General features: G+C 40.8%; 1 protein-coding gene across 1 annotated transcript in view; it reads left to right on the top strand.

The window, feature by feature from the left end:
• MYO9B (myosin IXB) overlaps positions 1-25,034 on the top strand; it is a 1,188,949-nt gene that overhangs the window by 598,790 nt on the left and 565,125 nt on the right. The window contains exons 18-20 of the mRNA XM_044054768.1: positions 13,374-13,484; positions 17,962-18,084; positions 22,395-22,544. Coding sequence (XP_043910703.1) covers positions 13,374-13,484; positions 17,962-18,084; positions 22,395-22,544 — 384 coding nt within the window. The remainder of the gene's footprint in view (positions 1-13,373; positions 13,485-17,961; positions 18,085-22,394; positions 22,545-25,034) is intronic.

Raw genomic sequence — 25,034 nt, 5'->3', positions numbered from 1 at the left:
CTGCCAAAGTTTTGCACAAAGAGGTTTCATCACACAGCTTGGAAAGTGGATGCTCTTTCTTTCAGTTGGAAAAATCTTCATGTGTATGCATTTCCACCTCTGCCTCTTCTTCCAAAGGTGCTTCTAAAGGTCAGACAAGACAAGCCAAGGATGATTTTAATAGCTCCAGCTTGGCCTCGGCAGCACTGGTACCCATTACTGTGGAGTCTGGTAAGGAAGCCTCTATGGCCTTTACCTTTGATTCCACACCTGTTGTCTCAGAGGGACGGTCATCTGCTCAATGTCAAGCTTCACTCTCTTCATCTAACAGCCTGGCATATTCTGTTTTGAAAGACAGCAGGTCTCAACTTCCTCAACAAGTTTTAAATGTGATTATGGAAGCCAGAAGACCTAGTACAAGGAAAGTGTACGCAGAAAAATGGAAGAGATTTTTATTTTGGAGTGCAGCAAACAATTTGGAGATTTCTGAGCCTAATTTGAGTGTGGCTCTTCAATATCTTACTGAGTTATTGGACAAAGGTTTGTCTTTCTCTTCCATTAAGATTCATGCTGCAGCAATTTCAGCTCACTATGATTGTGACCCACCATTGTTTTCATCCTTTGTTCAAGCAATTTCTTAGAGGGCAAAGAATATAAGACCCCCGACAGCTCCTACTCCTGCTTGGGATCTCAATTTTGTGTTGGAGAAACTTACTCTACAACCTTTTGAGCCTCGGCTACTGCTGAATTGAAATACTTGTCATGGAAGACTGCTTTTTTGTTGGCCATTACTTCTGCAAGAAGGGTTTCTGAGTTGCAGGCCCTTATGGCAGTGGAGCTTTTTTTGATTTTTCATAAGGATAGGGTATCTTTACGTACTAATCCTTCCTTTATGCCTAAGGTGGTTTCTAGTGTGGCTTTAAACCAAACTATTCATTTGCCTACTTTTTATGCAGAACCCCAAAATAAAGGGGAAAAGATTTTGCACACTTTAGATGTACACAGGCAATTGCGTTATTATTTGAGCAGGACTAAGGATTTTAGGCGGTCTCAGCAGTTGTTTGTTTCTTTTGCTTTGAGTTCACAGGGCAAGCCTGTGTCAAAACAAACTATTTCTAGGTGGATTGGGTGTTGCATTGCATTTTGTTATTCCCATCATGGCAAGGAGATTCCAGCTGGGATTAGGCCTCATTCCACTAGGGCTTCTGCCACTTCAACAGCATTTCTAAGGGGGGTGGCAACTAAGGATATTTTGGAGGCAGCTACTTGGAGTTCAGTGCATACTTTCTCTAAGCATTATCACCTTCCTCTCTACTCTAAGTCTAGGGCTGGTTTTGCCACAGCTATTTTGCAAGGCATGTTGTCAGTTCCTGCTTCCTTATGATTTGCCAGCCTCCCTTACCTCTGCTTTGGGATTCTACCCAATAGTTAGGACTGCAGCAATGTGGAATGAAGAACATAGTACAGTTTTGTACCTACCATAAATGTAGATGTTCGAGGATCCACATTGCTGCAGTCCAATTTACCCTCCCTCCTTCCCCTCTGTGTCTAGGGGTGGTTGTGTAGGTGAGGTTGTCTTCTGCTAATTTTGTATATATTGTACATATTTTTGGTGCAGGTATGTTTGGAGTTTTTGGGTTTTGGCCTTATCTTTTCAGGGTCTTCTGACATCTGGGGCAAGAAAAGACTGAGGATATGACGTCGGTCATGCGCATTAGTACCCTGACGTACTGACGTCCGTCTAATGCGCCCTGACCGACGTCAGCCATATACTTTGGTATTCGGGCCGACTGGACAGCGGACTACCCTTTAGTTAGGACTGCAGCAATGTGGATCCTCGAACATCTACATTTATGGTAGGTACAAAACTGTACTTTTCCTGGTTCTCAAGTTTCTTTTTAAAAACCCTACTGCAGATCTTGAGACCATTTCACAGGGGCCCAAGGGCATTAAGGCTACTACTGCTAAAAATCCTACCCCCTCTGATAGAGATTCCAGGGCCCTGGATAGATGGGGTAAGAAGGTATACAGCACTGCAACCTTGGCCATCAGGACCTTAAATTGGCAGTTTCATATGTTGAAGTATCAGCAGCATATTATTGGATTGCTTAAACAGAAAATGATGTTGATTCCTGATTGTGCTGAAAATAAGGATTTACAGGATTTAATGCATTCTGCTGAACAGGTTGGAAAACATACTTTGCAATGTGGTTTTGATTCACTAGAGGCATCTTGCAGGGCTGCTGTCACTGAGTCTGTACTTAGAAGGCATGATTGGCTTAAAGAGCAATCTTTGCCAGATAATGTTAAAACTAAATTGCTGGATGCTCCCTTAAATCAGGACCACCTGTTTGGCAACAAAGCTGAAGAAGAACTTAAAAAGATGGAGGAAAAAGCTAAATCTATGCAAACTGTTAAATATTTCTTACAAGTGCAGCCTCCAAGATTTAGTAGGCATTGGCCCTCAAAAAATTGGTCCTTTCCTGCCTCTTTCAGGCCTTCTCAGTTCAAACTCAGAACCAGCAGAACAACCAGGCATCAGTCCCTGGGTACGTACAGGACTAAGCAGTAGGGGGCTCCCACTTCCAAATCAGGGAGTATTAAGACTCCCCCCCATGGTAAGCTGTCTCATTGACTTAACTTTAAAACTTCCAAGCACTTCTCAACTGACTGCTCCTTTAGGGGGAAAGATTGCTCTGCAAGCAAAAAACTGGGAACTCATTACCCAGGACAAATGGGTTTTAAACAAAGTTTCCCAAGGATACAGATTTCACTTACACACATTACCAACCCCCAAACGGTTGGCCAGTTCTACCCCCAAATCAGTGGGCAGAGGCTCAAAAGCAAGTACTCTCTCTCTCAAGATTAAATGCTAATGAGACTGTACCAGAAGACGAAAAGGGACAAGGTTTCTGCTCAAGACTTTTCCTGGTACCCAGAAAAGACAACTCATGGCGCCTTATCCTGGACCTTTCTATCCTAAACACCTTTTTGGTGATTCCAAACTTCAAGATGCTAACTCTTCACCAGTTGCTTCCCATGATAGGCAAAGATGCCTGGTTGGCAACACTGGATTTAAAGGAAGCTTACCTGCGCATCCCAATCAGGGAATCTTGTAGAAGATACCTATGCTTCAAAGCAGGCTGCATGCACTATCAGTTCTCTGTACTGCCCTTTGGCTTATCTACTTCGCCCAGGGTATTCACAAAGTGCCTAGCTCCAGTCATTGCATTTTGCATGCAAAGAAATATTCAAATATACCTATACCTGGACAATTGTCTAATTCAGGCAGAAAGCCAGGACATACTTTTGAATCATCTGGCATTTGTACAAAAGGTGCTAACTTGTCTGGGGTACAACATAAACTAAAAGAAATCACAGCTGGTGCCCTGTCAACAAATTATATTTCTGGGAGCAAGCTTGAACACAACTTCTCAGATGCCTTTCCTCATGCCAGAGAAACAAATTCATTTGACAACTTGAAACTAATGGCCACAAAAACCCTGCTATCTGCAAGGCAAATACTGCAAGCCTTGGGGTTCATGGCCTCATGCATTCTACTAATTCCATATGCAAGACTACATATGAGGAAACTACAGAGGTACCTAAAAAGCCTATGGTGTCAACATTCTCAGGATTTAGAAGCAATGATTCCTATCATACATTGTGTACGGTTAGAATTCCTTTGGTGAGCAGAGGCCTGCCACCAAAACAAAGGACTACCATTGACGCTACCCCCTGCCACCAAAACCCTAACAACAGATACATCAGACTATGCATGGGGGGCTCACATGGCAGGGAAGTGCATTCAGGGCAAATGGAACCCAAGTCAAATACACCTGCATATCAATCAAAAAGAATTATTAGCTGTACAGAATGGTCTGACAGCCTTCAAGGACCACATTCTTCCAGGACAGTTAATGGTAAGGACGGACAACACCACTGTTATGTGGTACATAAGCAGGGGGGTACCCATTCCTACCCCCTCTGCATACTAGCCATGGCTCTGTGGAACACAGACTTGAGCTACCAAGTGCATCTATACGCTCAATTCCTGCCAGGAAAACTAAATACACTGGCAGACGAACTAAGCAGAAATCTAATGGACCCACACAAGTGGAAACTGGAACCAAAGACTTTCAACATGTTGATAAATTGGGGAGCCCAGATATAGACCTGTTTGCCTCCCCCCAGAACTACCAATTGGACAAATTCTACACAAGGACTCCCACAAACAAGCTTGGAAAGTGAATGCTCTGTCCTTCAGCTGGAAAAATCTATCAGTTTATGCCTTTCCTCCTCTGCCTCTCATTTCCAAAGTACTACTAAAGCTCAAATAGGATAAACCAAGGATGATACTTGATTGCATCAGACTGCCACGCCAACACTGGTACACCCTATTGCGCAGTGTGTCACAGCTAGCCCCATGGCACCTGCCTCAGACCCCTACCAGCTTCAAACCCTGAACTTTGGCAGCCTGGCTAATTACCTAATGTCCCCGTTACTATCCCTCCGTAAACAAGTGTTGGATGTAATTTTGGAGGCAAGGCGGCCTAGTACTAGAAAATCTTATGCTGAAAAATGGAAAAAGATTCTGTGCCTGGAAGCAAACTCAAGGGATGGCCACAGCAGCGCCCAGTTTACCTCAGATTCTTCGATACTTAACTGAGATGCTTCACAAGGGCCTTTCTTTTTCCTCCATCAAAATTTGCGCCTTTGCCATTTCAGCTCATTGCAACATTGAACTACCCCTCTTTTCTCACCCATTGCTCAAGCAGATTTCTCAGAGGGGCCAAAAACTTATGACCACCCAGAAGAGCCCCAACTCCAGCCTGGGACCTTAACTTTGTATTAGAAAAACTCACTCTGTCTCCTTTTGAGCCAGCTGCAAGTGCAGAGTTAAAATCCCTTTCTTGGAAAATGGCTTTCCTTTTAGCAATGACTTCAGCAAGAAGGGTATCTGAATTGCAGGCCCTTATGGCAGTGAAGCCTTTCATCATCTTTCATGCAGACAGTGTCCCTCAGGACCAATCCCTCCTTCATGCCCAAGGTGGTATCCAGTGTGGCTCTTAATCCATTCATTTGCTAACCTTCTTTTCTAATCCACAGAACAAAGGGGAACGGATACTGCACTCCTTAGATGTGCACAGACAACTTAGATTTTGCTTGGACAGGACTAAACCTCAAAGGAAATCTGAACAACTGCTGGTGGCATTTGCTGCAGGGGCAGAGGGAAATGCTGTTTCAAAGCAAACCATTTCTAAATGGATAGGCCATTGCATTCATTTCTGCTATAAGCACCATGGAAAACCTATCCCACAGGGGATTAGACCCCATTCAACCAGGGCTGCATCTACCTCTACAGCCTTTCTTAGGGGTGCCCCTACCAGAGACATCCTAGAAGCTGGTACCTGGAGTTCTGTACATACCTTCACAAAGCATTACCAGTTGCCAATTTTCTTTAAATCCAGAACTGGCTTAGCCACTTCAGTCTTGCAGGGCCTTATAGCTGGTCCTAATGCTATCTAAATTCTTCCTCCCAACCACAGCTTTGGGAATCTACCCAAATGTAATGACTGCAGCAGTGAAACATGAAGAACATCGTACAGTTGTGTACACTTAAACATAAATGTAGATGTTCAAGTGTATTCACTGTTGCAGTCCTGGTTACCCTCCCTCCAGCCCCCTAACTTCTTTTTGGCTATACCTCTACTTTCCTTTACTATGCTTAAAAGCCTTTTTGGTGTATTTGCTTTTTTGTTGGAGGTATGTCATTGTACTTTTATATTTAATTGCGCCCCATTAGGGGGGCACCTGACATCTGGAGCAAGAAAAACTGATGTAATGGTGTCTGCTGCATGTTTTATACCCCTGACAACCTGACGTTGTGAAAGAAGGGACAGCAACTGACGCAGGACCCAAGACTTTGTTAATCAGGCCGACTGAGGGCTACCTGCAAGCAGATAACCCAAATGTAATGACTGCAACAGTGAATACACTCGAACATTTATTTATTTTTATTTATTTTACATTTGTTAACCGGGATGGTCCGACTGGATACATGTCCTTTTTCAGCGGAGGCCCGGGGAGAAAAGCTCCAACAGAGTTACATTGATAATTAGGTACAGTAAATGAGCTGAAAGAACTTAACAAAAACATAGGCTATTTACATACAAGTACAAGACTGCCATTACTATTTCTGAGATGACTACAAATGTAACATTAATAACATATTAGCAAGGACGTTAGGCAGTATAATGACATAGAGTTAGACAGGATACATATTTCTTTATCACAGTATACAAAGTACTTATCATCTTAGCTAGTTGTTTATGTTTTAGTTAATGGCACAGAGCTAGTCTGGGTTTGAGCAAGGACATAGCCAGTGTGACCTGAAGTGGAGTTTTAAAGACTATTTTTGAATTGACTTGGAGAAGTTGCAAGCGTGATGTTATTTGGGAGAGAGTTCCATATTTTACCAGTGGTGTTGGCAAATAGCGCGTCACCACCTAGGTTGAGAGATTTAGTTGTTTGGACAAGGAGTCTGTTTGCTGAGCGAAGGCAGCTTAGATTGGAGTAGGGAGTCATTAAGTTTTTTAGTGCTGGGGTATTCTCAGGTTGTTTAAGGATTTTGAAGGCCTCTATGAGTTGGGACTGGTGAAGAAGGTGTGGGAATTCTATCCATCCAAGCTTTTTCAGGTTAGTACAGTGGTGTGTTCTGTAGGGTAGGCCTGTAACGAACCTGGCAATGTGATTATAGCAGGATGAGAGCTTGGCCAGATCAGATTTGTTAAGGTGAGTGAGGACAGGAGAGGCATATAGTAGGGTAGAGAGAAGGTGTGAACGGGCTGTGGCTGCCCTGGCATTCGGGGTAAGGAAGGCTTTAATTCTATATAGGGTCCCAAGTTTCTTGTTGACTGACTTAATGGCTTGGTTAATATGTATAACAAATCTGAGTTTATTGTCAATGTTTACTCCTAATAGCTTTGTATAGGTGTCTGGGGAGATGATGGTCCCATTATTGGATTTTATAGTGAAGTTTTCAGTCGGAGATCTATTGGTTGGGTAGAAGAGAAGTAACTTGGTTTTGTTTGGATTTAAGATCAGGAGATGGTTGGCAAGCCAGTTTTCGACTTTGGTGAAGCTATGTTGGGTGGTAGTTAGTAGATTTGCAAGAGAGGCATTGGAACATATTATAGTCGAGTCATCTGCATATTGAATGCAGGTGGCTTCAGGGATGACTGTTTGGATGTCGTTTATGAAGACTGAAAAGAGGAGAGGTCCTAATATAGAACCTTGAGGAACTCCTATGGTATTTGGTAGTAGGCAGGAGAGCTTGTTTTGCCACATTACTGCTTGTGGTCTCCCAGTGAGGTAAGCTTGAAACCAGTCAAGGGCTGGAGTATCTAGATACAGGGTTTTTAAAGTATATAGAAGTAACTGATGGTTTACCATATCGAAGGCTTTCGATAGGTCCAGGAAGAGAGCGGAGGATATTTTTTATTATTCCGGTTAAGATTAATGTTTTCAGTAAAAGAGAGGAGGGCAGTGGTTGTACTATGATGGGGTCTGAATCCATGTTGAGAGTCTGTGAGTAGTTTATTTTGGGTTAGATAGAGCATTAGTTGGTTGTGCATGCACTTTTCCATAATTTTGGCAAGTGGTGATAGTATGGCTATAGGTCTATAGTTGGATAGTTCTGTGGATGAACCTCCTATGTGGAGTGGAATAACATAGGATATTTTCCAAATTGAGGGGATTGAGGCCTCGGTTATGGTTCTGTTAATTAGGATTGAGATAGGGTAGGCTACGACATCTGCAGCAATTTGCAGGTATTCGCCGCAGAAGATCGGCTGAAAGGGTGGTTGGCTTCAGTTTTTCAAAAGGGATCTGATAAAGGATGTGGACACTGGCTGGAAGTTAAAAGAGAGTGGTGAGTTGGGTATAGTGTTTATAGAAGTGTGGGGAGGAGAAAGTTGGGTAGCTAATGACTGGATGGTTTCTGTGAAGAAAGTATTGAATGAATTGGCTTTATCTTCTTGGCTCTTGTCAGATAATGTTCCTGGGGTCGGAGTAGTGGATTTGCCTGGTTGGAGAAGTTTATTTATGCCTGCCCAGTACTTTTGAGGGTTATTCTGATGTTTATGTTGCAGATTGTAGAAGTAATTTTCTTATCTAGTATGATGGCATTTTTAGTCTCATTTCTAAGTTGTTGGAATTTGATACGATCTAGGGGTAGTTTGGTAGTGCGCCATTTATCCCACGCTTTGTCTCTAGTTGTTATTTTGGTTTTGGTGTCTGTTGTTAGCCAGGGTGCTAGTTGAGTTTTAATTCTTATTGAGCGTTTAGGGGCATGCGAGTCAAGTATAGTAAGGAATGAATTGTTAAATGATGACACTGCCTCATCAAGGGGAAGGAACTTTAGTTTTGTCCAGTTACATGATTTGAGTTAAAGTTGAAATTTAGTTGGGTCAAAGTTTTTCTTGGATCTGATAGACCTATAAATAGGTAAGCTTGTACAATTAATTTTGTCTTTCATGATGTATGTGAGCAGGTGATCACTAAGATCATTAGGGAGAGTTCCAGACATATAGTTCTGGGGATGACTGTTGGTGAGTACCCAGTCTAGTATACTCTCTTTTTGGTTATTGTTACCTGTACGTGTGGTAGATGATGGTATCTGAGAGAATCCATGTAGGTTAACAGGGATGGGGTTGGACTGTGCTGTGCATTGGTTCCAGTCAATATTAACATCGCCCAGGACAATGGTTTCTTGAGGGTAGTTGTTGGCTATCCAATGTAGAATGACCTCTAGTGTTTCTACATTGTTCCCAGGGGGAATATAGGTGACAATTAGGTTAATGCCCTTATGATTATTTAGTAGAATTTTTAGAGCTAGTATTTCAGCGTTAGAGACCTGGGGTGGTTGTATAGGGTTAGTTATGATGTTAAGTGTGCTATTATATAAGACGGCTATTCCACCTCCTCTTTTCTTTACTCTTATCTGCCCTAAGTATATTGTAACCAGGAGGCAGGATCTCATTGTCTTTGGTTGATGGCCGGAGCCATGTTTCAGATAGACACATTATGTTGGGGAGGTATGTGGCTAGTACAGCATGCATGCTGTGTATCTTATTGTTTAGGCTTCTAATGTTTAAGTGGCATATTAGGAGGGAATTGACCAGTCAGTGGGAGAGTGGTGGGCTGGTAGGATTTTGAGTTAAGGTTGGGCCTGGATTAGGATGGATGTCCCCATCTTTGGTTATGTTTTTTCTTAGATACGCTAGTAGTCTAATAACTTTGAATAGTAGTTTTAGTTCATATTTGGATTTTGGTGTTGATTGGAGGGTTTTTTTTAGAAGCAAGTGGTTGGAATTTATAATTTTTTGGGTAGTGCAGTAGTGGGCAAGTTCCACAGTCATTGGAGGTAGGGGGGTCTTGGTTTGGCATTTTGGATAAGAGAAACCTACGAATGTGAGATTTTCATAGCTAGTAAGAAAGTATGGCAGAATTAAGAGTGGTAAGATAAGAGGAAGGAGTTTATAATTATTTATAGACATGTTATATGTCATCAATGGGTGGGGTCAATGTGCTTCAGAGGAATAGTAGTGGTTAAACAGTAAAGTGGTGGGGGTGGGAATTGGAGAGGAAGTTGTGTAGGTTGGAGAGGAAGTAGGGGTGTGGCCTAGTGGCTATAAATGTAGACACAGTGGGGGCGGGTGGGATAAGGGGGCAGGGAGGGGAGCAAAGCGGAGCGGGGCTAACCCAGTCCCAGTTTTTGGTCCTATGAGTGGGGTAAATAGTCTGATAGTGTAAGTAAGCAGATTGGAGTACAGGCTTGAAATTCAACATAAACATACACAGTTGTAAAATGTCTAATACAATTCAACATAAATAGGCATTTACAGTTGTAAAACACTTACTGGAGAGACACTGAGTCTTCATGGGGCCTGTAGCAGAGTGGATTGTAGTTTTACAAATGGTGCCTGCCACAGGTAATATTTATTAACTCTGGGATTGTCTTAAGGTAATAAACAGGGAAGGGGAGGGGAGAACAAGGGTGTGAGCAGGCAGTTCTTTGTACTGCTGCAAATGAGCCAAAGCAAGACAAGTATGTGTTAAGAACAATCACAATTGACCAAGGACTGCTCTGAAACTGTAAGTCTTGTCTTAATTTCTCAGGTGGAAAACCAGGATAACCTTGTATCAGTAGGCTACTGTGGTATAGTTTAAATAAACAAACACACAGTATTGATCAGTTATTGATACTGTTTGCTAACAGAAGGGAATAAGAGAAAGTGGAAGATGTGTGTGTGAGGTGGTGGTGGTGGGGGGCTGCTTACAGCCAAAGCACAGTGCTCTCCAGGGGAAAATGAAGATTGGCTCAAACAGTTAGACACATACTCAAAGTTAGCTGTAGCTGTTTGCAGACAGTTCAGACCCGGACTGCACTTTTCTTATAGGAATGTTAAAGGTGGTATCGGAGTTGAATACTTAAGAGTGATGCTAGGTTGGAGAGACACTGAGCCTTCATGGGGCCTGTAGCAGAGTGGATTGTAGTTTTAACATCTACATTTATGGTAAGTGTACACAACTGTAATCATCTCCCTCGTCACACCATTCTGTCAACCCAGCATCTCCGACAGTACATCTCACAGGAAATCTTTAAATTCTGCCAACTCACTGCACTCCTAGAAAATAAGTTCCCAATTACCTCTTTCTTCCCTGTCACACTTTCAACATTTGCTGTCTACCTCTGAGGAAAAATTCTCTGGAGTCTACTTGGAGTATTAAAATATCTATGTAAACATTTCCAAGCAAAAATTCTAAGTCTTCTAAATTTTGATGCATATTTGGGAAATGTATATCCTCCAATTCTTTCTTTATGAATTGCTAATCCAGTGTCTCTTCTCAGTCCTTTTCTAAACTCCTCTGATTGATTCTTACAGGTTTCATGCCATATTTTATGTGCTCTACTAATTATTCCTTTTTTAATGGCAGCTTCTGTTCTAGATTCTACTAAAAATTCTCCCAGTTTTGCTCTTTCATTTAGGATCCCCCTATTTCTTTCTCTTTGCTTATACTCTATCAGTCTTTGATAACAAAGGCAGTCTCTGACCTGCAGTCCAAAGACATTCTTAGCATCTTCCTATTCTAGCATCTTTCCCTCTCTAGTTATCTGCCCTAATACTTTGGTTCTTTTGCCAGTTTTTTTCTAATGTATTCCAGCCCTCTCTTGCCTATTGCCTGTATCCCTAATTGCAGTCATCCTCATCGGCAGACTCTCCATTCTTCATTCCCATGTTGGCTTAGTTCTTAGGATACTTTCTGCTACTTTATAGATACAATATTCTGTATGATTACTGTTATCTTCCTTAAAGGCCTGCATTATAAATCCCAGTCTTTCCTTGTTTCTTGAGGCTCCCACCTGTTTCATCCGTATCTGTTTCCACTTTGAATTATAGTTTTTTCTGCTTGTGCTATGTATAGGAGCCTTAACTGTGTAGTTCTGAAATACCAGAACGAAACAAACCCTTTCAAGTACAGCAAGTGCACGGCCCCAGAAAGGAACAGTCCAGTGGAAAATCAAAAGGCCAGCACACAGTGATGTGTGTAAAAGACTTAAATTTTAATATAACATGTGTAACCTGTGTAAATTAGGCAAAAACAGACCGTTACAGCTGAAACAAAATATAGCCTTCAGTGTGAATCATAACTTGCACTGACGAAGGCTATATTTTGTTTCAGCTGAAACAGTCTGTTTTTGCCTAATTTATACATGTTGCACGTTATATTACAATTTAAGTCTTTTACACAGATCACTGTGTGCTGGTATTTTGATTTTCCGTAGCTCTGGGTAATCCCAATCCACACTGTCCTCCTGGAAGAATCAGCTTATCCCACTTTACTCTTGCTGTCTTCCCCTCCCAGGTTGGACTCTTAGAGGAGAGGTCTTGCTAGTCCAGGTTAAAATAGTTTTATCTCTGAATATAGTTTGACAAGAATTTTACCTGATAATTTCCTTAATTACCCCTTTATTCCATGTCACAGGCTACAGGGGCAAAGGTTAAGTGCAATGCATGTGTGTATACAGGTTATATATAGCCAGTCAAGTAAGGTCTTGGAAAGAGGAAGGAAACTGTTAGAGAACTGAGAGCTAAGGAATGGAGAAAACTGGAATAACCGAAGAATTACCCATACAAATGCAGAAGGAACAAGTAGATCTGCACAAGGCAGTTACTATTTAAGTGCAGAAAGGTGGGAATCTTAACCACTGATCCACTAGAGTGCACAAATCTTTGTCTAAATGTTTTGCATGTGGAATTCAACAACACTTTTAAACAACCATTGCTGTAGAAGGTTGATGGGGAAGTGAAATGGTGTGGCATAAATTTGAGTGTGCTGAGATGGATATGAGCTTCTTAGAAGCATTGTATGAAATTTGATTGTGTGAGGTGATTATCTGGAGAGAAATGCAAAAGCTCTGCAGTGCCACAGGACTCAGTTTTGGGCTGGTCCTGTTTAGAATTACATAACTTGTCACAATGCCACTAAAGGTAATCAGTCTCGTCTCTGATGAAGTCATGATAAATGCCATGGTGCCAGGTGCAGAATTCAGTCTGCACTCAGTATGGGTACTGAATTCAGGAAAGGCGAAGGTCATTTCCTCGTTCTACAAGGCATTAGTAGTGCAGTGAATTATGTTCTTTTGTACTGCTTTACATGGGAGGGTAGAGTAGACTGTTAGAAGGCATGTAATGGAGAGCTTGTAACATGCTGAAGGTTATAAAGGGCTTTGGTATCAGTAGAAATTTAAAACAGCTTGGCACACATGCACTGCAAGACAGAACTCAAAAGGTGTTATATTAATTATGTGTCATACTTTCAAGGGGTGTGGCAACACTGAATCTGAAAAAATGAGACCGGGAGCAGGGGAATATTAATGATAACAAGAAAATGGATGATTAAAGACCAACTGAAGAAAGCACGGTTTCATGGTGAAGATGGTGAGTTCCATGAACACATTGCCGGAGTCATTGGTAGTGTGTCCATCGATAACTAAGATGGGTAGAATAAGAACTTAGGCAGGGTAGAGCAAGGGATAGTTGCAGATTTTGGTCAAGCTCTGTAAATGCTAGCTTTTGTTCATATTTGTTAATTAGCATGTTTATATTTTTGTATATTGGTTGTGGAAATACAGCTAGTAATGTGACATCAGAATTCCTACCTAATGTCCTTTGCTGTTCTGTCCTGTTGTATGTTTTGAGAGGTAACTGTATGCTGCTGACAAATGTAGAGCGTTTAATGTGGACAAAAGACTGTAATGAACTGTTAGATCTACAAGTATGTATTTGTTTGTTATTAACTTGTTCTTTTTTCTCTCGTGTTTAAAGTGGGAGCTTTTCTTTGATGAGCCCCTCGTTTTGCAGCAGTTACGGTACACTGGGATGCTGGAGACTGTTCGTATCAGAAGATCTGGTTACAGTGCCAAATACACATTTAAGGTACATTTATAATCGTAGTCATGACTTCAAGGTATAGCAGCACTTCACTTGTCATTAGGTTGCATTGCATTAACAGTGTTACAAGAAGACTACTTGAAAATGCACTTCTGATCAGATTTATCCTCTACTTTCATAAAATCATTTATCTACAAGGGTTACAACCTTCTGTTCATTGTCAGTAGGTGACTGCCTGCTTTTTTATGAGTGATATAATCCATAGAGACTTTTGATTTATGATGGGGGGGGGGTGCAGAGCTGTCTGAGGGGACTGATAAAAGAAGAAAGAATCAGAACTTCTTTGCTGTAGCTCATCTATTAGAGAATGGAGGTAACTAGAGCAGAGCATTAAGTAATGTAATCTCTGTTGGAGAGCAGAGGTACAATCATAATAACTGGCATATTTTGGCAGAGTGAAATATAATGATGGCCATGCTGCTTTCTGTTACAAAGGAAGTGGGAAGTAAACATCTGGAGGGCACTGGGTGACTAAAATGCAAGTTGCTGATCCACTAATGGGTCAGGTTCTGTTAAATGAGAGAGGATAATGTGATGACTGCAAATGATTGTGTCCCACAACAGGACAGGGAACAAAAAGCAGCGACTCACTGAAGACTGGCTAGTCTAGTCATAAGTGGTGCTGACAAGTGGAAGTACTGAATTTTTACCCTGCACCTATGGGGCCTGCATCACTTATACTGTACATGTTTAGTGTTACATAGTCTGAGGAGTGGTACAATTTGCCTTTGTGTTAAGGAAACATGTATAACTTTGCAGCAAGTTGCAGCCATTCATCATGCATTCTGGAGAGAGGATTTCTTTGGCAGCATACAGCATTGTCCTGTCATGTCAGTGTTGGCTTATGGCAGCGTGGTGCCCATTAGGTGAAAAATGCTACTGCTGTGCAGTATGCTTTCAGTATATAATCTGTAGCTGCTTCATACTGATGGCTTGACAGTAGATGTAGTGTCTTATTTAATTACTACTGCCCTTGTTCTGTGGAATTAAAGCTGTCTTGTCCTCAGCCTGAATATGTTGCGCAACTTATAAACAAAGGTATGGCATCCAAGTCCAAGGAAGTCATTGTTCCTCTGTTTTCAGCATTTATCAGACTGATCGTTGAGTATTGATACTAATCAATCGCTCCATTTCTGAGTCTGAAGTTCCTTCTATTTGAAACCAGTCTTACACTCTTCCTATTCATAAAAAAGGTAACTCCACAGAAATATCTAATTTCAGACTTAGCGCTATCCTCTCCCCTCTCTCCAAAATCCTTGAGAAATGTATAGACAAACAAGTTATGCATTATCTCTTCAAAAAAAGCTTCTCACTCCAACACAGCATGGCTTCCGTCCCAGGCATAGTACAACCACAGCTCTACCATTATTTCTCAACACCTTAGCCCTGACTAAAGATGATCACAAGCTCATATCCTATCTATTCCTTGACCTTTCTAAGGCTTTTGACACTGCCTCACACACTGTGCTACTTAGTAAACTTGTAGACCTAAACTTCTACCCTGATACAGTTGCATGGTTCTCTAGCGATCTCTCTGATTGGCTGCAGTTAGTACAATGGGACTCAGCACTATCTACCCCTCTCTCAGTAAGAACTGGTGTTCCTCAAGGTTCCATTCTTGGACCTGTACTCTTGGAATAACTTCACCAACTCACTCCACTCCTCTTGTTCTCAGTCTAACATTGTCCAGTGCACAGATGACTCTACAGTCAACTATTGCTAATTCCCCATTAGAACTCCTAACAATTACCCAGACATCTTTCAACTCAGTAGAGACATGGCTGACTAATAATCAGTATACAAAGTTTTCACCAAACAACAACTTTAATAAACGAAGCTTGGTACTCTTAATGTTGTTCATCATAGATTATCCACACTAATGGCATTATTAAGGCCAGGACTCACATCAGCCTGTAATCTTATATCCCATTGTAGTTTATACCCAAGTCAACTGTATCTATACATCTAAATTTGAATCTATGTGTAGTTTGCTCTACATTTAAATATATAGCCACTGGGTGTCTAAAGGGTTCATTGCAACAGCTACAATTGTAGCATTTATAAGTTAAATGTTTTTAATGATTGTTGATTTCTTTCTTATATAGTGAGTAATGTTATAGATACAGTTGACTTGGGTATAATGATAACCTATGATGAACAGCATTATATGGATTTTTTATAAGTATACATGTGTATATATATATGTATGTATGGTTAATATATGTGTATATATATCTATATCTCTAAATTAGCTTTATAATATATGTGAATACTGTTTTAAATACATGGATATATAACTGTGTCCTATGACTAATAATCAGCTCATCCTCAACCCTAAGAAAACAAAATTACTACTTTTTCTACCTAAATCTGCAAACTGCATTAATCTTCCCTTCTCCATAAGGTCCCTAAACATTACTCCTATAGACGTTGAAACTAGCACAAAGCTCCTTGGCATTACCATCTTTACATTAACAGTTGTATAAAAAAAAACACCAAAAACTAGGACTACTGTACAGGAACAACAAATTCCTAACTTCTGAAACTAGGATTTTTCTTACCCATGCCTACCTTCTGCCATACCTAACCTATTGTTCCCAAATACTCACAAATCTGAACTCCTCCCTACTTACCAAATTAGTATCAACCTACCACAAAATAACTAGATTTGCAGCTCAACAGACATATAAATCTCACTACTGTCTCTCCCTAAAATACCTGAACTGGCCTGAACTACCTCACCTGTTCCTAAAATCTCAACTCCAAACCATACACTCCATCCTATATCAGCCTGATTTCTGCCCAAGTCTGTCTTCTCTCATCTCTCACTACTCCCCTGCTAGACTTCTCTGAAGCTCAACCCAAGCCCTACTAAAAATCCATAAACCCAAATCCAACACGGGGTGCAACTTATATAGCTACCATCCTTCTGTTGCATGGAACAAACTCCCACTAGAAATAAGGTCCCTGACTAACCCCAAGCAATTTAAGCTAGAAATCAAAGACCACTTTAAAAAACACTGGTCCTGCCATTGTACTCACCCTCCCTGATTATTACTTACATTTTATAGTACAGTCAAACTAACTTACTAAAACTTACCATTAACTACTTCATCCCATGCTTCCTGTGCAACCTCCAAAGCTTCTTCTATACTCTGGTCCCTGAATTTCTTATGTAAACTTTTATGTTTCTGCTACTCTGCATACAAAACCTTATATTTACTCCGCTCTTTTTAAACCAAAACATACAACTTATTCTACTTTAACAGTCTCCTTTTTGATATTGTACTGTTTTATCTGTCAACAATATACATCTATGTAGCGTGCATATTTTAACTACCAAAATTCTCTATTGCTATTTTTATTGAAATATATCTGTATTGCTATTTTATTGCGTTGTATATCTTTGGAGCTTTTCTCCCCGGGCTTCCACTGAAAAAGGGCAATAGCTCAGCCGGACACTCCCGGTCAACAAATGTAAAATAAAATAATAAAATTGAGTACAGTGCCCCCTTTGGTATGTACCTAACCAGATATATCCAACAATCGGAACGTCCAAAGAGGTTCCTCACTAAAAGAATACAGGGTGTAACTGATATGTCCTATGCAGACCGTCTAAATTCCCTATCCCTGTATTCTGTCTCCTACAGGCTTTTGAGGGGAGATCTGTGCCTGGCATACAGGGCATTGTCAGACCCCACTCTGATGGACCTTCTGTATTTCCACAAAACAAACAGCACCAGAGTTACCTGTTTTAAAGACTTAAATCTTGTCTGTGATATAAATAGGATCTGCTGGAGAGATAGGTATGTATCCCAGAGACTACCCCGTCTATGGAACAGGCCCCCCCATCCATGTGAAGCAGAGTTCCTCCCTAACCCAATTTAAGTGCAAGTTGGACAGTTGGATGGGAAACTGTAAATTCATCCCTGGTTTAACACCTGTATCTCTAATGAACACAGGTAACCTGTAAATGTTTCATCTCCCAGCCCCATGCTTACACTTATCAAGTGTAGCAGAACTTGTCAGAGATTCGGGATGCATGGTTAGGCTTAAAAAGGCCCTTGTGCTCGTTGGCCTAGTATACATCTATTTACCTGTGAACAGGCCCTATGTGTTGATAGGGTAATTCTAGACAAGCTTTGAGCATAGTGCCACTAGCCTATGCCATCTGTGTAATGCAACAGACCCCCTGAAGTCCTTCTCTAGTCATGGGTGAAACGGATTCAGGATAACATATTTAGTAGCAAGGGGGAAAGTGGTTATTTTTGCTTTGTGCACCTTACCATTTCAGTATAAATGGCTCCTTGGTTTGCATATGATGAGAGGTAATGGGTGGAGGGGATAGGTAAGCTTAGAAAGTTAAACTGTCTTGGGGAAGCCTAATGAAGAAGCTTCTTTGTTTTTGTCTTTCTGTGTTTTTTTTTGTTTGCATTTAAATTTTGGTTTCCTATACTTTTAGGAGTTCAGAGACCAGTTTCAGGTCTTGCTGCCAAAAAGAACTGGCTCACGGCAGGAGGATATTGCATCTCTTTTAGAGAAGATGGAATTGGACAAGAACAACTGGCAGATTGGAAAAACAAAGGTTTGTAGAATGCATTTTTTTTGTTTACGTTTAGCTGATGTTTTTAATGGAGTACACCAAAGTTGTTTTAGTATTCAAACCGCATTTTCATTCAACCTTATTTTATCTTGCATATTTCCATCAAAATGCTAAATGTAATTTGCAACTGTAATTGATTTTATTCAGCATAAAGAAGCACTCTTGTCCCATGTGATGTTCTGTGGTTTGGATGGAATGGTTGAAGTATTTTTGTGTTTTTATATCCATACTGTTGCATACTCAATAATTCCTAAAAAATATTTTCTTGTGCAAGTAGTACTAATCCATAGGTTTCTTGTAATTTAAAGCATGTAAGCTTAGACATTGACTTGGCAATGGTGAGACTTGTATGAGAAAGTTGCTTTTCATTTTCTGTTGTGTCCATTTGCCACTTACTGTTTTCCACGTGTGGTCATCTGTGCAGAAACGCATTTCAATGCAGCAGTCAGTTTTGTTGCATCAGAGATGAATGTTTCACTTAACATTACATCGTGTGTGCCTAATTCCCGTTGTACCCACCAGTTTACATCTTTCATCAGTGGTCATTTGGGAAACATGGAGGAACAGAAATCGGCTGCAGCACATGGAAAAGAGGGTGGGAAGAGTAGACCTTGGCCTCCTGCTTTCAAAGCCAGAAATGGATAGTTGCCAGAGGGATTCCTTCAGTTTTGTAGCTTGCCTGTGGCTGAATCTTTTCAGTCATTACTAGTTTTGTAATATATAACTGTTGTTTATTACTGGAATTAGGCAAGTGTCTGTTGAACTGTGCTGATTCTGAAAAAGGTCCGCAGGCATCAGCTTTCCACCCCAGTTAGCAAATAAAATAAGTTTTGTCAGTATGCATTCATCTATGTATTGTATGCATTTATTAAATTATTTAAATTTGTTAACCAAATACAGTACAATCCAAAATGTCTTAGTTTGTTCTCTGCCTGGGTGTGAAAACAAAAGATACAAATGGAGTTTTGATAAATATGGGACAAAATCACACCACTCCAAATGTGAAGGAAACATATTTAGTAGAAAATCGTAGACAAATGTAAAACTGTATAGTAGGAATGCCATATTTTTTTTTTCAAAAATGGGTTGTTCAAAGGCTGAAAGAAAAAAGGAAGTATGTTGAACTGTTTGAAGGAGCAGTTCAAGACACAATTGTGTTACTGAAGTAGGACTGAGCACAGAAAAGGAGCAGAAGTGTAAGTAAAGATCAGAGGAAGGTTGAGATGATCAGTGGGATGGGACAGTAGATGTTTAGAGTGGAGGGTAATAATTCATTGGTATCAAGTTTTCACTGAGAGAGAAGTGACTTTTTGTCCCTTTTGGCAGATGGAGCTTGAGGGCTTCCTTGAACTGCAAGAGGTCAGAGGAATCTGTGATGGAAGTTAGTATTGTTTGCCAAACCTTGAGCGTAGAACCTCCAAACCACGGATCCTGCATGATTTGGTTGCTATTGTACAGTGTATACTAAATGCATGGTTTGTTTGAGACTGGAGGTTTTTTTGTTCTCTTCCTTGTAGTAAATTTGTCAGTCTGGTAGGAGAGGGTGTTTTGGTTCTTTAGTTTGAATAGAAGAGAACAGAGAAGATGAAGAGACCTCTAAATGGGGAGCCAGTGGACTTTAAGAACTTCAGCAGCGGTGCTTGGATCTGAGTGCCATGAAGATGAAGCACTATATGTTTGAGGTTAAGGTAGCTTGTGGTAAGTTGGTAGAGTTTTTGAGGCTGAAGCAGTTGCAGAGAAAGAGCATATTCCAGCTGTGCAATGAGTTTGCATATTCCTGTGGCTTCTCTTCCATCTGTGGTTAGTAAATGGGAGATTTGTTTCACCTAAAAGTGGGTTTTATGAATTTTGTTTTAGATATTTTGAGGTGTATTTGTAAATTAAGGCTTAGGTTAAGAGAATCCCAGATATTTGAATGATGTGGTGGTTTCTAATGAGAGTGTTGTAGTTTAAGTCTGGTGGAGTGGATTTTAATTGTTGCTCCTCAGCTTCAGCTGCCCCAGGACCTCCTCTTATTCACTGGATGTACTTGGACACTTCCTGTCTCCCAGACTGAATTGAAAGCATGTTCAGGGCTGATGAAGAGATTGAGGCTCCAGCTGCAACAGTTTATTGCTTGGGGAGGAATTGTTTTTAATGCATTAATTTTCCTTCATTGCTCATTCCCGATGTCAGTCTAATGGTTGGATACGCAGTAGGGAGATGCTGGCAATATCATACCATCTTTTCACTCACTCTGTGTCCCTGGCTTTTCCCTTTAGGACAGTGTAGGACAATGCCTCCGTCTATGGAGGGTTGGGAGGGTGGCCTAATGGTTAAGGTGCTTGCCTTACAAACGCAAGGTGCAAGGTTAGAGTCTTACAAGGAATAATTGGATAGGCTTAAAATGGCTCGCAAGGGCAGTTAGCTTAGTACTAATCTATGAACCTATGTCCTTGGCTTGTGTCAAAGGTGGACCATGAGAAGTGCTCAAATGCATGGCCCTCTTCCTTTCCAGCTTCTCAGACACTTAAGTTGCTAATCAAATCCAGGTTTCTTGGACCATAGGCTTTATCCCTGTATGCCACAACAGTGGCTGTTATGGATTTTAATTTTTGTGGAGTCCTAAACAGCATGACTTTGATTTGGGTTGAGTTGATAGTGAATTTTCTTGAATTTAGCCGTGAGGTAAAGGTCAAACGTTCCTGTTGGTGCTTGGATTGAATTGCATTACAAGAGGGGTTTTACCTGCAGATGACTGTCATACACATGCATTAATATGGGAAATTGTGGAATGTCTGAAAACAGGTTATTGATGTACAACGTAAATGGAAATGATGATGGAATTGAGCTCTGGTTGTCTCCTTTGAGAAGTAGGGCTGTGGATGAGAGTAAGGAGACCATTTTAATTCTGAAAGTTCAGCTGGAGAGAAAACTGATTAATCATTTGGAAGCATAATTGCTGATGATGTAGGCAAGTAGAACATTATGGAGCTGGACGTGATCAACTATGTTGAAGGTTTTGGTTACATGTGTAAAAATGGCATTAGTTCATCTTTGTTCATTGCCATGAGGATGCCATCTGTTAGGGACAAGGTAGCTGTCCTTGCGCTGTGGTTTGTCCAGAACTCATGCTGGTTGGGGATAGGAGTTAATTGTCAAAGATGAAGGTATGCTAGTTTTTGAGCAATTTTTTACCAAGGGTTGGAAGAATACATATGGACCTAAAGTTAGAGCTGGAGAGAGGATTTTTACACTCTGGATAGTTTAATTCATTTTTTACAAATGTTAAAGAATGTTCTGACATAAGAGGTTGAAAATGTGTTTCAGAGTGATGGCTATATATTTTCCAATGTATTTTTGTAAACTATGGGTGGAGGTCATCTGATCCTCTTGGGTTATCTGAAATTTTGCATACTATGTTCTTTATTTCCTTTGTTTTGATTGATTTGAAATGAAAGGGAGGTGAGAATTCAGGTGGGCTGAAGTTGAGGAGTGGTTGTGTTGTGACTAATTTAGGAAGGCTGGTTGTATGAATTAATTTGGTGAGAGTGGACAACTTTAAGTTATGTAATGGATCCTACCATTGCTGTTATCCTTCCTTGTAACTATTGGTTCACTTGGACACAGAATTTTTTTGGTTGGTTGTAAAGTATGGATTAATGGATTTTGAGGTGTATGGCTTTGCATGCCCTAATTCATCATTTTTTTTTTTTTTTTTTTTTTTGCTAATTAAGTTGTATAGAGTTCTTTTTCAATTCTCCTGATGAGTTATTTCTGTGTTTTTTCAAGCTTGGTCTCTGAATTTTAGAAGGGAAATTAGCTCATTTGTTCCCCATCTATTTTGATTAGGTATGTGAAAGCTGAGGATAAGACAGATGAGCTTATATTGCAGTCATTGGAGGTGGAGGTTTTATTGCCAGAAGTAGGGTGTGTGCGCCTGTTGTCTGCAGTGAATGCATTGCAAACAAAACAAGGGAGCAAAGCAGATAATACTGCCACTGGCTGTTACTGTTCAAGATCCTCGATTTGTTTTCATTGTCTTCTGGTACAGTGTCACTAGTGAGACTTTGAGGTATGATATGGTTATATACAATTGTCCTTCCTGTTTTGTATATGAAAAGCAAATGGATTTTTGTGCTGACAGGCCAACCACAGTACTGTCAGATTATGTGCGGCTTCCACAGCCTTGGGCCTGGATGTAGTATGCAAGTGCTGCCTAAAAAGAATGTCTCATAACCTTGAGGCAGCCAACTCGTTTGGGAGCATTTTGGCTGAGCTGCAAGTAATAAATGTTAATGGTTCTCCTCTAGGTCTTCCTAAAGGAAACAGAAAGGCAGATGCTCCAGGACAGACTGCACGAAGAAGTGATGGGAAAAATCATCCTCCTTCAGAGGTGGTTCCGTGTTATTCTTGCAAGGAAACACTTCCTTAGGATGAAGGAGGCAGCTACAGTCATTCAGGTAAGTTAGCAAAGTAATAAGTAATCAAAATATAATTGTATGTCAGCTTGTTACAAATCTTAATTTTCTTATTCTAAAGACCAGCATTTCTGCCATCAGAAGTGATACAAAAAGTAAAATCTGACATGTTCACGTTAGTACCGAGTTGTTTTACTTAAATACGTGTAGGTAATTTATACTTTGTTAAAACTTTTTTTATGTGCTGTGTTTTTCACTTCATTTTGCGTAATGTTATATAAATCTTTCTTGGTCATGCTGAAAAACCAAAACTCTTGGTTTCTTCTAACCTTTTCTGATTGGTTTAACTGTGATTGTGCTGTAATGGACTTCCTTATGTTAGTAGTGTTGTCTTTCCATAATATTTTCCTTAGATTTTTAATAGTTTTGGATCTGATTTGACATTGCAGGAGTACTTCTTTCCCTCTGATACCAGTTACTTCAATTAGTGAATGGACTCTGGAATAAGTGAATGGCAGTCATGGGAGAAGGCCTGATTGTCTTTAACAAGACGACACACTGGGGAAGAGTTGTGCTCCACTGGCACAGGGGTACTGTCTGTTGATTGTGAGGTAAGGCATCTGTCTGTGTTGCCACCAGCCCAAGTTCAAGATGTTCATCATTCTCACTTTTGAAGTAGCCTGTGGTGATTTAGGTTGCTTCCTGTTCCAGGATGCAACAACTGGCCAGTCATAAAGGTCTGGCTGCCTCCCACATGTGCACTCTGACTGCTGATTGACTAGCCCCTTAGAGGGAAATCAGCAGTCAGAGTGTAGACAACTTCATTACTTTTGCCACTGCTAGGGAAAGCAGCTGTGAGGCTTCAAAGGAGAAGCAGTTGACTGTAGGCATTATTTCTGGCATAGAGGAACCTTCCACATAGAAAATATTGCCCTTTTCATTTTTTATTTTATTTTCTGAAGAATGCCAGCAATTTTATTAATATTAGATCTGATATTTCTTCCACCTGTTTCTCAGCATTCTTTATTTCTTCGGATCTGACCTCGGCCACTGTATCCTTCAGGATCCATAGCTCAGGCTCCTCCCCTTCTGAATAATGCCCTCCTGTCCCCAACAGTACCCTAGATCTTGTTTGCCATGCTTTGAGTACAGATGTGGTTCATTGCTCAGGCTTGCCTCAGTTGTTTTCTTATGCAGTTTATACCCTTTGCTTAATTAGTAGTTGTTTTGTCACTAGTTTACTTGTAGTTACTCTTGCACCTGTTTTTCACCCTTGCGTACAAAAAAGGCAGCTTTTCTGCTGCTACTTATTCTCATGAGTTCATCCTTTGGTGGCCTTTCCTTTTGCTCCCTTATGCTAGTGTTGTTGTTTTGTTATTACTGTTACAGTATTATGTTTTTTTGTTGTTTTAGGTGTATTGTCATGTCCGATAAGTCCTCTAGGTTTAAAAAAGTGTTTGTCCTGTGGCCACAAGATTCCAAGTTCGAACATCTAGCTGAAATGTGTTTACTGTTTAGCTGCTGCCATCTTGATGAAGACTTCAGCATTTTTACTGCTTTTGGCCACCAGGCTGTTATTGAACAGTGTAACAAGTTTGTGCTAAAGGGATTTCGCCCCACCCTCGAGCTAGAACCCACCAAGGTAATGTCTGCTGTATCTGGAGCTTCTCCATCTGTAAAAATGCCTTCAGAAAGACACAAAGGGGAGAAGAATGGAGACAAGCCTATAGATAAGGGTAAGGAGCATAGGAAGCGCTCTCCTGAATGTTCATCATCTTTGGTGGCTTCTCTGGCTCCATCACTGAAACTTCTTAAAGCTTTACCTCAAACACCTCCATCTAATTTGATAGTCGTTGGATCAGAAACTCCTTCCTTGCAGGGAACTAGATTTTCTCTGCATCCAGTCTCCCCTAGACTGCACTTTCTTTTTATTTATTTTACATTTATTAACCGGGAAAGTCCGACTGGACACATATCCATTTTCAGCAGAGGCCCGGGGAGAAAAGCTCCAATAGCATGCCATAAAGAAAAAGAGCCTTTATTGAAGGAGATAACCTGTTCACAGATCCTTTGGCTTTCCCTCTACCTTTTCCTCCATCAGATCAGTCCAGTCTACCAGGAGCCTGACAGAAGATGAGAAATTTCCCCAGACCCAAATTCATTTTGGGATTCTCCCGGCTCTGACCCTGCCAGAACCCCCCTTACCTATATTGCCTCCTACCTTGACCCACATTCCAGTTTTGAGACTTGGGATCCAAGTTTCTCCCAAGGACTGTCCGCCTCAGATCCAAAATCTCAATCAGCTTCCACTCATCTGTAATCCAAGTGTTTCCAAGTGTCTCTCATCTGGAAGGATCTTGGAGCCAAAGCATCAGTGCTAGTTCCAGGTGTTGGGGATTGTCTCAGAAGTTGTTGGAGCCTTCTCTTACTTTTAAAACCTTGGCAGTAGATAGCCTGTCTCCTATGTTGTTGTTGGAGCAGAGTCTGATTGGTTCCCAGGACGAGCCCAGTTTGGAAGCTTTGGCTGATAGT

This window comes from Protopterus annectens, chromosome 13.part0 (assembly GCF_019279795.1).
Source record: "Protopterus annectens isolate FY-2018-M chromosome 13.part0, PAN1.0, whole genome shotgun sequence".
Lineage (NCBI taxonomy): Eukaryota > Metazoa > Chordata > Ceratodontiformes > Protopteridae > Protopterus > Protopterus annectens.
This window is presented reverse-complemented; position numbering and strand designations above follow the sequence as displayed.